Raw genomic sequence first — 12739 nt, 5'->3', positions numbered from 1 at the left:
ATCTGCCAGCTCTCTTGACGTTTACACACATTCCTTTTCTCCAATTCTCCCCTCAGTGACTACAGTCTCATATTTATGGGTCCACATTCCTACCTCTCTCCATTTTTCTTCTTTCCATTTACCCCCCCGCTTATTGATTGAGGCAGGTAGTTTCACCCGCTTCTGTGCAGCAAAGAGAAAGACTATTGTATTATCCATTAAAGTGAGGATCTCTGCTTTGTGTGTTTATATCACCTCCTCCACTTGCCGCTGATGTCTGGTCCAGTGGGGCTTTGTCAAACTACGTACTGGTTTGCAAATCTCTCGCTTAAAATCAAAAGATGGATCTCAGACCTGGGTTGACTGCTCCATCACATTTAGAAAATGTAGTCTTACTATGATTGATGACTAAAGAAAACAAGCATTGCGATGTCAGCTTTAGAGGAAAAAAACTCTAAAAAGATAAATACAAGTAACAAGAGCATTAGTATATTTATGAACTCGTCAAAATATCAATATATCAAGTAAAGTAACAGATATTTACTGGATTATACTATGATGGATTATTATCTTTACGATAATCACGCAACCCGATATGTAACTAACGCTAAAGGTGCCTCCATATGGCAAAATTACATAAAGCTGTAGTCTCATGCAGTGCAACTCATCATTAACAGCAGTGTTATGACTAATACTCCCACAGTTGAACTTTATTTGTTTGTTTGAAAATGTGTAACGATGAAAAGTTTAGAACTGTTTAATAGCTTGCTACCTATTTCAAATTCAATATGCCTGTCAATCTTTCCATCTCTGCTCACTGGCCAATGAAACTTTAACCTTTAACCTCGACTATGACCTCCTTACTACTGGTTGTCTGTACCGTTTGTGCGGATGAAATGTTTTATGTTACTTTGTTCTGTCTTGTAAGTGATTCAAATGTGATGACTTGCTGCTTGCAGCTCTTGGTTCATTTAGAGTGAACTGGACCAGAACTAAAAGGCAACAGCGCATCATTTTGTTCCCTTGGTCCTGACCTCAGTAGACCTTAGTCAGCAGGTACAAGTCCAATTTTCAGGCAGTGTCATGACAGCATTTTCACCAACTTAAACTCAACCAACGACCAAATAGGAACATTTAAACTGCACCAAATGGGTTATATGTGAACACAGCCTGAAAAATGTTCAACAGTTAAATACTAAAGGTCCAATTCTTGCAAGCTTCCTGGGAGGCCAAAGGGCCGACACGGGCTGTAACCGTCCTGAGACAGCACTACATGCATTTAAATGTCACAGCTTAATGAGAGTGTTCTCTTACAAGACACAGTTCAGAGGAACATCTTTAATAACAACAGCAATATCAGTGATGTTGGTACTCTTAGACATACTATGGTAAACAAAATAAGAAAAAACAACAACTAATGGAACGATAAGCAAGGTACCATCGAGAATACAGTTTTCCATATTCTAAGTTTACATGGAGTCATGAATACAGAATAGGAGAGACAACTACACACAACAACCTGTTAAAAGTCACTTTTGACCAATGCTGAGCCATTAAATCCAGTGGAAACCAATAATAGCATGTTGGCATGCCAGCGATCAGACTGGGATATAATAAAAAATATATTACTGTAAATACACACAGCTATTTGTGAGCAGTTCAAATACTTTAACATAAAAACATTATAAATTCATATAGTAAATGAAACTAACCAGTTGTCCCTCTCTGGTCTGTGTGTGTGTGTGTGTGTGTGTGTGTGTGTGTGTGTGTGTGTGTCTCTCTTTACCTTGGTGATGAGGATGCGGTAGTGCTCAAGCAGGTCGTGGTTGTCGTGGCAACCGGCCAGCAGCTGCCAGACTTCAGCTCTGAGTGGCTCAGGAATGCCACTGCGAACCAACGAGGGCAAACCCTTTGGACGAGTGGACAGGTTCCCATGCCTGATACACACACGCAGACGTTATCCATTATATTATAATCTCACTTAATCCAATTCAGCCACTTTGAATATTAATTTGGAGTGCAGGGGGACAGATTTGATCTTTATGTCCTTTGTGTGTAACACTGAAATTTGTGCAGTGACATTATGAAGACCAATCGAGTCAGTCATGTGCAGAGTTATACGCCTGTCGCACTGGAGTATTCACATTATACTAACTACAGTACCAAGTACAGTACTGCATTGTATTGGAGTACAGCATTAACCGCAGTGCTGCCATGCTGTAAGAGTTCTCCCACATGAGGAAATATCTTGCTTTTGAAAACACGCTGTCAGCTCTTTTTAATGATGCTTGAAATCTCATCATAATGCATTTATTGAGGCCATATGAAAGCAATTTCCCAATAAACTACTTCACTTCATTGTGCTGATGCAACAGCAAGAAAACCGGCTGTGAAATCAAATGAAAAGCCAGAAACATCTTTTATTCAGTTAATTATGCCAGTGTCTGTATCTAAAGCTGTATGTTTCAATGCTGGTTGTTGTAAAGGCACAAAGTATTACAAAAATGATGAGTATGTGATGAGTGAGTATGTGTCATAGACGATAAATTAATGACTGTATCTGAATGGAACAGTTTTCCATATAAAATGAGATGATAAAACAATCAAACTGCAATGATAAAGAGGACCCCGGCCCTGTATTGTAAATCACAGTCTGTATGAGGCAGGATGGGCTTGATTCACCTTTTAGCATAATTGCATTTATTACAATCATGATATATGTATACCAGTTTATGATCCATCTTCTGTTTAGACTTGTTTTTCTTTACTATATCCCAGAAGAAGTTGCTGCTGCTGCTCTGATTCATTCACAAGTAATACAAACTTTAGGTCTTCTTTGGCAATGTTAATGTAGACTAACTTTTTCCCTTTTTTTCCCCCCTTACTATTCCCCTCAACTTTCTTTAAATTTAGTACTTGATTTGATTTTAATTTTATATATTGTGTTATATTTTATATTTGACTTATTTTGATTTATTATGCAAATGTTCTGAACATTTCACCAAAATATTCCCCCATGCAACTGTATACAATTCCATGAGTCAATATTTCTCTCTATCCTGTATCTCTTTATCATGTATTCCCTTTCTTCCTGTTTGAACCTCTCTCAGTTCGTCTCTTTTGGAGCCTTACCATCTGTGAAGGATTCCTCCCCATGACTCTAGGATTTTCTCAGGACAGTCTTTGGAAACATCTCCTGTCCCACTGGAGATTTCACTGTCACTATCTGCAGAAACACAAACACATCCAGATATTAACAAACATTCAGAGCAAATGGACCATTCCTGATATATGCAACCTTTGTCCACATGAGAATACAGTACTCATTACGACACGTTCGGTTTAAGATCACGTTAAAGCCCCCAAGATATTGGTCCATCTTTAACAAGACAACAGGACTTGTTTGGTCTTTAAGATGTTTCATCACTAGTTCCAAGACATGACACGAGTTCATCTCACCGCTGAGGAGTCCCAATATGTATGTATGTCTGTCAGGGAACTGCATTGCACATTTTAAAACCTGTTAATATTGATGCTACGCACTCAAATGGAGGAAGGAGTGCCTGTGCAGTGCCTACACTTTCCATTATTGCAGTTCTTCTGTCTGGCGGTTCGTGAGGCAGACAAGAGGCAATCAGCACAGCGAACCACTTGTGTTTTGATGCAGAAGCACTAATTGACTGTCTGGCCTGCTCTGCTGCTGGAGAGATGAACTGATCCCCACACAGAGACCGCCCACTGGAACACACACAGTCCACACAGAGATTCACACAGTATGTCCAGCACATACACTGATCAGATATGTAGTTCATAATCCTACATGTGTATGTACAGTACATATTACACAGAAACATTTGTAGAAATGTATTACACATGGGAAAAAGAGACAAGACACAACTATAAAATTGGATAGTTAGAGTGACGCACACACATACCGTCTCCTTTTGGTTCAGGGTGAACTCTATAATCTTTCTTCTCTTTAAACTCTTGAATTTAAATGGATGTCAACAAAGCTTTTTCCTATTAATTCTAGTCTATAAATATAAAACAAATGGGTACCTCTCTGTTTCTATGAAAAAAACAGAAAGTGTTTTTTACCCAGAAAATATGCAAACATGAATGTTGGGCCATGTTTATCTACAGTATTAATGTTGAGTATGTGACACACTGATGATTAGGATTTGCATAGCTAGCTAGCATAGTTTTCCACCAAAAATTTGTGGTAAGAAAAAATGTGTTCATCCACTGTTTGACTTATCTTGTCATTATTCTTAAACAAAATCTTACCACAGATGTGTCTTTTCTGCCCTTTTCTTGAAAGAAAATAAAGGCTTGATAGATTAAATTACATCAAGACATCCTCAATGAATTAAATATTGTAGGTGTTTCCACAATTTTAAAATAGTCAAACTCTAAGTTTTTAAAGCTCTTATTAATGCTTGTGAGAACAATAACAAGATTTCACAACTAACTTAAATATGAAAAAACACACTGGTTCCAATGAACTTCTCAGGGCAGGACATTAGGTTTCACTGACATCTTAACAGCGAAACCAAACAGCCCTCAAAAGTGTTAAAAGGCATTCTTTCCCACTGAAGCCTTTAACATTAAATAATGAATCAATACATTTTCTTCTAGAACATGCAGCCACTATGCTCAATGCACTGCTGCTCCTATACATGCTTAGCCTCAGCAGGAGCTTTTTAGGTCTTTATAAATGCTTGATGAGCCCTTTCAAATGGTTCAGACCCGACACAAAGCTGCTGCCTCTGTCCTCAGATTGGCTAAGGCCACGTGGCGAGGAAGCGTGAGTCCAGTGCCACTGCCAACTTACCAGGTGATGAAAGAAACTGTGAAGACGAGGGCCATTACAGTTACCTTTTAATCTGGAGGGGGGCTGTGCATTCACTGTAGGATTACTTTCAAATAGGATCTCTCTGATGTTAAAGCCACTATTGGATTGGTTTTGTCTACATTAAAGTGAGAAGAAATGACTTACTAGTGCCTTGAAGATGTTCTACATTTAATATTTTACCCTATTTTAATGTAATTTTATTTATATCCTTTAATTTTCAATGTCATTTACTATGTCTTGCCCTTTATTTTTCAACCTTCACCTCTTATTTGACAGAAGTGTAGTGAATCAATCAAGCTGCTCTGTGTCACTGTATTGTAATATGCAAATACAGAAGTTATAGTAATAAACAAAGCAGAAGGCCTGTATGAAAATAAAGTATGTATGATCACAGTCTGTGTGAATGTACAGTTATATATATATATATATATATATATATATATATAGTATATATAGTATATAAAAGGGCAAAAAAACACAACAAGCTACAATCGCAAAGTATGGTGCGAGAAGAAAAGCTAAGAGAAAAAAAGAGTCAGCTTCAGGCCTATTTTCCACATTGCAGCTTCCAAGAAGAAGAAGAAAAAAAAAACATCCACATGAATTGAATGTGTGTGTGCTCACAGCAGTGGCATCTACACTGGGAGTGTATTCATTTCTGTACACAATGAGGCTGACCTCCAGCTCCACAGCCCTGAGCGCCTCCAATTTTCAGCTCTGGGGGAGTAGAGGGGCGTTAAAGAAAAAGCCCTCTGAATGGCTCCCACAGTGCCCGTTGAAAGCCGTCAGCACCGGCCTTGGCGGCTGACTCGTGACTTTGGGCGAGTCGGCAGCTAGACACAGGAGAGACGATTTCTTCCTCTTACTCTGTTAATACCTTTTAGTGCTTCAAGGTGACAAAAGTAAAAGACTGTTGACAGTGGCAAAGAAGAGAGAAGCGACAAAATAACATGAAGATGAGCCTCCAATGTCAGATTTTCCCATGTATCACAATTATGAGAAACATTAACAAAAAAGTTTTTAATTAGTTTTTAATAAGAGGGTGCTTTTTTCTATTTTTTGCTGCACTAGAAAACTGTGGGCTTTTATATCTTGTTAAAATGTCAAAGGGTAACAGCTAAATGAACATAGAAATGTGCACCTTTATCTAAACCAACATTATGAAGCGTGCAATCTGAATTGTGGCCAGGCCTAATCTGCGACACCTGCACAACCGAGCCAGTGGTCAGGTGGAAATGCCAGTCCTGTTTATATTAGTGGGCTGAAACTGGGTCATGTTTGGGAATCACTGGAGTCTAACAGCCAGTGTTGGTGCTTTTAATGTTACTGCTATTTTGCCTCCATCCCTCTGGCATAGCGGCCATCACTGATGGGAAAATGTCTACGCTGCTCTGGCTTGAAACCTAAACTGGTCATGTTTAAATTTAATGGATTCAGTGTCTCAATACAGACAATTACGGGGATTCATATCACAAGCAACGTGATTTGATAAGTAACTCAGTTCTGATTGATGGTGGTTGGTGGGTAATGGTCTGTTTGCATTGATGCAACGGTAAAATTATTTCACAATGTTGTCATTTAAACAACTTGCACTATTTGGCTGATTAGGGAGATTATTAATGGAACATGAAAAACAAAACAAAAACAACCATGCATGGACGGGTCTGCTTGACTTAAGAGGGCTGTTCATTTCAGCCAAAAAGGGCATGTGGGGGGTGTTTGATGGTAGTTTGATACTGCAGTGCTGTAGTGCTATAAACCAACAAGCCCTAACAGGACTGGGCCGGGTTCCACACACAAATCACTCACGCTTGACGCACGAGCAGACACACAAGCGTGCATAATCACACAAACTGCTATCAAAACCCCTGAGATTCTGCCTGCAGTCACTGCTTTTCACAGTGTAACACATAGACAAAGTCTGTTGTAAAACATAGAATACACACCCTTTCCTTCACACATATGCAAACAAACACAAACACACACTCAAATTCAGTACCCACAATTTATCCACATTGCCTTTATCACATGCCTTGCCACACTCACACACGTACATGCATCCCTGCCAATGTTTATGTCTCTAAACAAAATTAAACTTCACTGTTGATTCATATCAGCCAATGACTAGTACATATGTGTTTGTGACAAGGCAATGCAGGAGTATGTGTGTTCTGGTAAACCTCTATTTCAGCCTGAATATCTGGACATATGATCTCATTTAGATGAGGCGTTCATGCCACCCAGAAAAAAAACTGCTGGATATATGGAATGAAAAGTAAATGCTCCCACCGACAAGCTATTTGTGGTAAAGCAATTGTTTTCTTTTTTTGTACCTGAGAAGGATCACAAGTGTCTCGTTCTCGATGATATTAAAAGGCAGTGAGGGATTTGTACAGCTCTATGCAATGTGAGGCTGCATTTTTCAATCAAGCAAGATTTGGAAGACAATTATATTGAGTTGGGGCTCGCACACACATGTGAGTATGTGTGTGTATTCGGAGGAAGGCATTGTGATGAAGAATTCTGGCATCTTATCAGTGATGTACAGAGACAGGAAGCCTAACTGGCTTTTTAAAGATGAAAAGAATTTGCATTATTGGTGATTATGCAGTGTGGTACGGTTGGTATATATTGTATATGATTGACTTAACAGAGTAAGAGGGGTAGAAAGCAAACTACTGTGGAGAGAGCGAGCATGAAAATGAAAAAGGGAGAAACATCCATACCTTCATCAGCCTCCTCTTCCTCAGTGGGCGAGGCCAGTCGTCCTCTTTCTGCATTGCTTCTCTCTGCCTCCCTCTGAAGACTCACCACCTCATAAACAGCATCGCTCTGACCCACCCTCTCTGGTGCCTGCTGCACCCACACACACACACACACACACACACACACACACACACACACACACACACACACACACACACACACACACACACACACACACACACACACACACACAGAGTGACACACACAATCAGACTTTTTTGATCCCCAAGGGGAAACAATGTCATGCATTTAGAAAAACATTATTTATAAATACATTTTGAAAAATCAAAAACATTAACAAAAAAATTATTGACATATCTGTAGGGCAGTTTTGCAAACTTATATTTAACTGCAAAGATGAAAATACTTTTGTCTCTTCATAGGAATTCATACCATGTGTTGCTTTCGTCAGGAGGTACAAACTGTTCAAATGTTAACACAAAGGTGGCCCCTCTAACAAATTTCAAAAACATTTCCATTACAAAATGTTTTCTGTTGCTTACAGATTTGTTTAATTTGTGATTGCAGGCTTTTTTACTTTCTAGTGAACATAGAGATTCTGATTTTCTGTACAGTAATTCTCTTTAAATATACACTGCATGTGAACAGCCCCTAATAAGATACAGTAATTCATAGACCAACTGACCACAACAACAAGGGTACATCAGTGCCAGGACACAATGCAATGATGAGCTTTAATCGGCTTAACATATCCAGACTGATTCCTTCAATCACAGGAAAGCTAGGAGAAGAGGATCATCCAGTGCGAGAGTGATCATTTGCGCCATTAAGGACATTGATTATATCATGGCAGCCACAGAAGCACCACAGTCATGAACTAGGACCGAGTTCCTCCAACCAGCATACAATCCATTCTCATTTGTCCAGGACAGACAGCAGTCCCAGCCCCAGAGAGAACAACTGCTGGTATCCTTGTGTCAGTATGAGATTGGCAGTGCAGGTCTGATCTCAATCTCAACAAGGTAATCAGCTTGACCACCCTTACACCTGACATTGACCAACTGTCTGACCAATGTGTCAGGCCAGAGCTCACTGTCCCATCAGATGACATCAATGAAAGAAAAAGAGCCAGGAATGAGGACCGAGGCAAAAAGCACTACTATCTGCAGAGCCTTCTGCAATCCAACTGAGGTGGGATGCAAGGAGTTTGCAGGCCTGGCCCTAAATTAAGCTGTCAACTTAGCGAAAGTCAGAGGGGTGAAAAAGAAGAGCCATATAACACTACGGAGAGAACAAAATTATGACAGGTATGGTAAGAGTAAGAAAGAAGATAGGAAAATTGTACAGAATTAACTTACAGCCAACTATCATTGATTGAATATGGGTATGTTTTCACTAATAATATTTTTGTAGCAAATGGTGTTGAAAGACTTGGCATACCATCTGCGCATATCTTCCTTTTCAGACATGAAATGCAATTTGCAGTTCGTGTGAAATTTTGTAAAGTCTAGAAATATGTAGTTAATATTGCTTGATCAGTAATGTTTCTCAGTACGAATCCTGCGTGTCTGACAAGAGATCGATAAGGCTTTTGCCCTCATTGTTCTCCGAAGTTTGCTGGAATTGATGTAGCCTAAAGCCCTGGTGTACTATGTGGTGTGAGCACTGAGTAAGATCCATTTTAAAAATAGCCTTTTAAATGCTTCATTGTTTGTCAGCAACCACTCACATGGTAACTCAGGAGGCAATTTAGCCTGATGTGCTCCGTTTGTTTTTTCAGGTCCAAATGTTCTGTAATATTGTAATTATTTCATTTTCAACATACATGAATATAACCATAATAATAACCATATAACATCAAACACAAGTTTAACACTAATGTTTGCCAAAAACCACACTTTTGTATTGGGGACACAATTAAATGACCACCGGTGGGTCCAGTGACGCACTACATTTGAAATCTATCTTCATCACTGCTTAATACAGCTTTTAGACTCTTTAAATTCATCATAATGGACTAAAGAAATGCACGAGAGAAGAAAGACACAAGCAGCCTTGACCTTGAGTGTCATAAGCTACTGATGTTAATTTCTGGTCTATTCAATTACTGTAGTGCTGTTGCCTCTCTCCTCCACCTGGTAGAACGGATCAATGAGCTGCATTGATCTGCCCACTCGCATGGCGTCTAATGACTAACTCAAGTCAGTGATAAGAGCTCAAATTGGGAGGGAATATCAAGCCTGGCCATTTTCTAGAGAAAATCCTAAGTAGGATTAGGTAACAAATGAATTATTAACTCTCAATTGTGACAGAAATGTGGGCCAAAGAAGGCACACTGTACAAACACAGTATAATCTACTGTGGATTTATAATAAGAAAAAGAAAGCAGAGGAAAAAAAGGATTACCCAACATTGTTTGTTGATACACAAAGAAAAACAGTTCTCTCTGCTAAATGTTATTCTGTGAGATGAATACCATTTTACCTCGCAAAATAACAGATAATGGGTCTTTGTATCCAAGGGTTTTTCTTTTACAAAGCACACTGTCATCTGTCGTCATCTTAAACAAGGGTGGTATTTCTCTGGAAAACCACTGGTATCTCTCTCTACAGTTGGTTCCATCAACTTCTGAATGCTGGTTCAAACTTTCATTTGCTCATCCTCAAAGCATACAAGCTGGCATTGCTGCTATAAGCTTAGTTATAAGCAGTTATTTTGTTGTGGTTTTCCAGCATCAGAAAATATGGGTGTTCCCTTGCAGAAACATGTATGTAAGAAATATTTTATGTTTACAAGACATGCACACAGCATTCAGTCCTAGTCTTGACTTCGTCTCAACTCTGTTGAATTTGACAGGACTCAATCTTGAAATAAACTTGGACTTGACACAGATTATCTTGCCTACAGCCCTAGCAGGTTTGTTTCCACAGTAAAGCAGACACCAAACACATTTCCCAGTGATGGAGACACAGAAAACATTCTGAGAAGTTGGCACAGATAATGGCTCCCGGTTCTCCAGCTGGCTAATGACAGTTTTGGCAAAATAAGACAATGGGACTACATATTTTTTGTGTGTGTTTTTCACCTCTGATTGCCATCTTCCACAAAAACCTCCACACAATATTATCTTTTAATTAGCTCTTAACCACAGCACCAGTCCAACACTCTTCCATTTACTGAGGAGATAACTAGAGAGGCAATCAGGCGGACGAGTCAGACCGCCGCTGTTAATTACCCACATGCCAATAATGAGACAGAGCCTCTTATTAGCTCCCTACAATCCAAAGCTTCCCCACACTCCACTGCTTTGCCAGCTCCCCACGGCCTACTAAAGGAGATCTGCTTTTTAACAGGGGAGAGGAGGCTTACAGCTTAACTGTATTTTTTTAAGCACCTGCACCAACTGCTCAGGCTGGGTGTCTTTGTGTTGGTGGGAGGTAAGTGAATGTGCCTTCTTCACTCTCTCAGCACTTTTTAATCAGACAAGTTGTAAAGAAACTCAAAAAGGGCAAACGCTTTAGGGTGTGTGATGTTTGCTATCACACATCAACATTAAGATACAGAAAGGATTCAGCTTATTCGATGCGATGAACTTCACATCAGTGGATTGTGGTTACTATTATTCAGCTGCCACAGATCAGCTCACAAGATGAATGTGGTAACTGTTTAGCACAACTGCTAATTTTCAGAGACGAGTGAAATGTTGACCTGTGCAAAGGTGAGGTTTTGAGTGTATCCATATAAACAGTTTGTAACATTTTTACAGCCTATATTTTACTGTACAAAGAGATCCGAGTCAGATTTTGTGTTGAACGAGGGGGGAGGGAATAACATGTTGAACATCAATGCACCAGCTTGACAATGAGAGGCTGGCAGACTCAAAGAGAAGTCAAAAGTAGAAAATGCACAGATGGAAAGAGAAAAATGGAAGTCAGCTGATAAGACATTTACATCTTTCAACAAACATTTTTAGCTCTTACAACAAGTGTTTCAGCTCTCTTGGGTACAGCATTTGACTGGTCACTGACACACCACCACGCCTCCAAGTTGTCTGCTCTGACCTCCTCCTCCACTCCACACATCGTCTAAGCTGCCCAGGCACTCGCTCCACTTTTCTCTGGTCTTTGTGGAGAGCTTGGACTGTGTTGGGAGGTGATGCTGTTTTGGGCTATAAAGCCCTTTGAGACATGTGTGATATTGGGCTCAGTAAACTTGACTTGACTTAAATACCCTTGTGAAAGCAATATGTCTGAGACCATTTTGCGCGAGAGATCTCTACTTAGACTCCTTCAGTTCATTTAGTCTGTCATTACATTTTTATATCTAATTTATTTTGGACTATTCTGAATTCTTCTCACCATTAAATATCATCATTATATAATTGACTGGCTCTGTTATTTACACTGACAAATCATTCAACCATCTTCTTGATCATGCAACTGAAATCATTGAAAAAACCAACCAATTAGGAAAGGGGCGATAACATCCACTTTCACAATAGGTGCAATCTTCATGATAATATCAATATACATTATCAAACATCATTAAGTACAATGATGTTTCCTTTTTCTTTATTTGAATGACCGTACAACACTTCTGCACAGTGTTTTGCAACGGTACCACTACACCCAAAGATAATAGAGGGATAGCTACCACAGTATAAACAGGATGGCAAAATCATTGACGGTTGAAAAACATGTAAAATCTTTCAGTATAAATCATCATATTGTCCAATACTATGAGCAATCAATCACAAACAGTCTACAAACAAACCACAAATTAGCCAACCAACTAGATCCTAACAACTAACAGATCAATATGCCTATAAATCATCCAAGACATTGGATATGTAGAAGTAATAACTCAGTAACAACCAGAATATTCTGCCTCAAAGGAGGTTTTGACAACGATCCAAGGATCCTTATCGTTTCTACAAATTGGTGGCTAGTTTTACACTCTGTTTTGCACTTATTTTACACTTTGTATGATATTCACACCTTGATATCCCATTGCTATTGTCTCAAGAGTGCACCCACCAATCAAATGGGCTATAACCTTCAAAGGATAATACTCTACCACTATCGTGATCCAGCAATTGACAATCAGAAATTGCCAAAATCTGATCAGGTTATAAAGCAGAAGCCCACCAACCTCTCAGATTGTGGGTTAAAGAGAGAT

At 39.3% G+C, this 12739-nt stretch overlaps 1 protein-coding gene across 3 annotated transcripts in view; it reads right to left on the bottom strand.

The window, feature by feature from the left end:
* Nucleotides 1-12739, bottom strand: part of rabgap1l (RAB GTPase activating protein 1-like) — a 110469-nt gene that overhangs the window by 80156 nt on the left and 17574 nt on the right. For 2 of the 3 annotated variants that reach the window (XM_051377375.1, XM_051377374.1), the window contains 3 exons: nucleotides 7561-7690; nucleotides 3112-3205; nucleotides 1766-1916 (listed from right to left, as the gene is read on the bottom strand). In XM_051377375.1, coding sequence (XP_051233335.1) covers nucleotides 1766-1916; nucleotides 3112-3205; nucleotides 7561-7690 — 375 coding nt within the window. The remainder of the gene's footprint in view (nucleotides 1-1765; nucleotides 1917-3111; nucleotides 3206-7560; nucleotides 7691-12739) is intronic. The other variant, XM_051377376.1, reaches the window with a different exon arrangement.

The sequence above is a fragment of the Dicentrarchus labrax genome, unplaced genomic scaffold (genome assembly GCF_905237075.1).
Source record: "Dicentrarchus labrax unplaced genomic scaffold, dlabrax2021, whole genome shotgun sequence".
In the NCBI taxonomy this organism is placed as follows: Eukaryota; Metazoa; Chordata; class Actinopteri; family Moronidae; genus Dicentrarchus; species Dicentrarchus labrax.
Note: the sequence above shows the minus strand (reverse complement) of the source record. Positions and strands in the feature narration are given on the sequence as shown.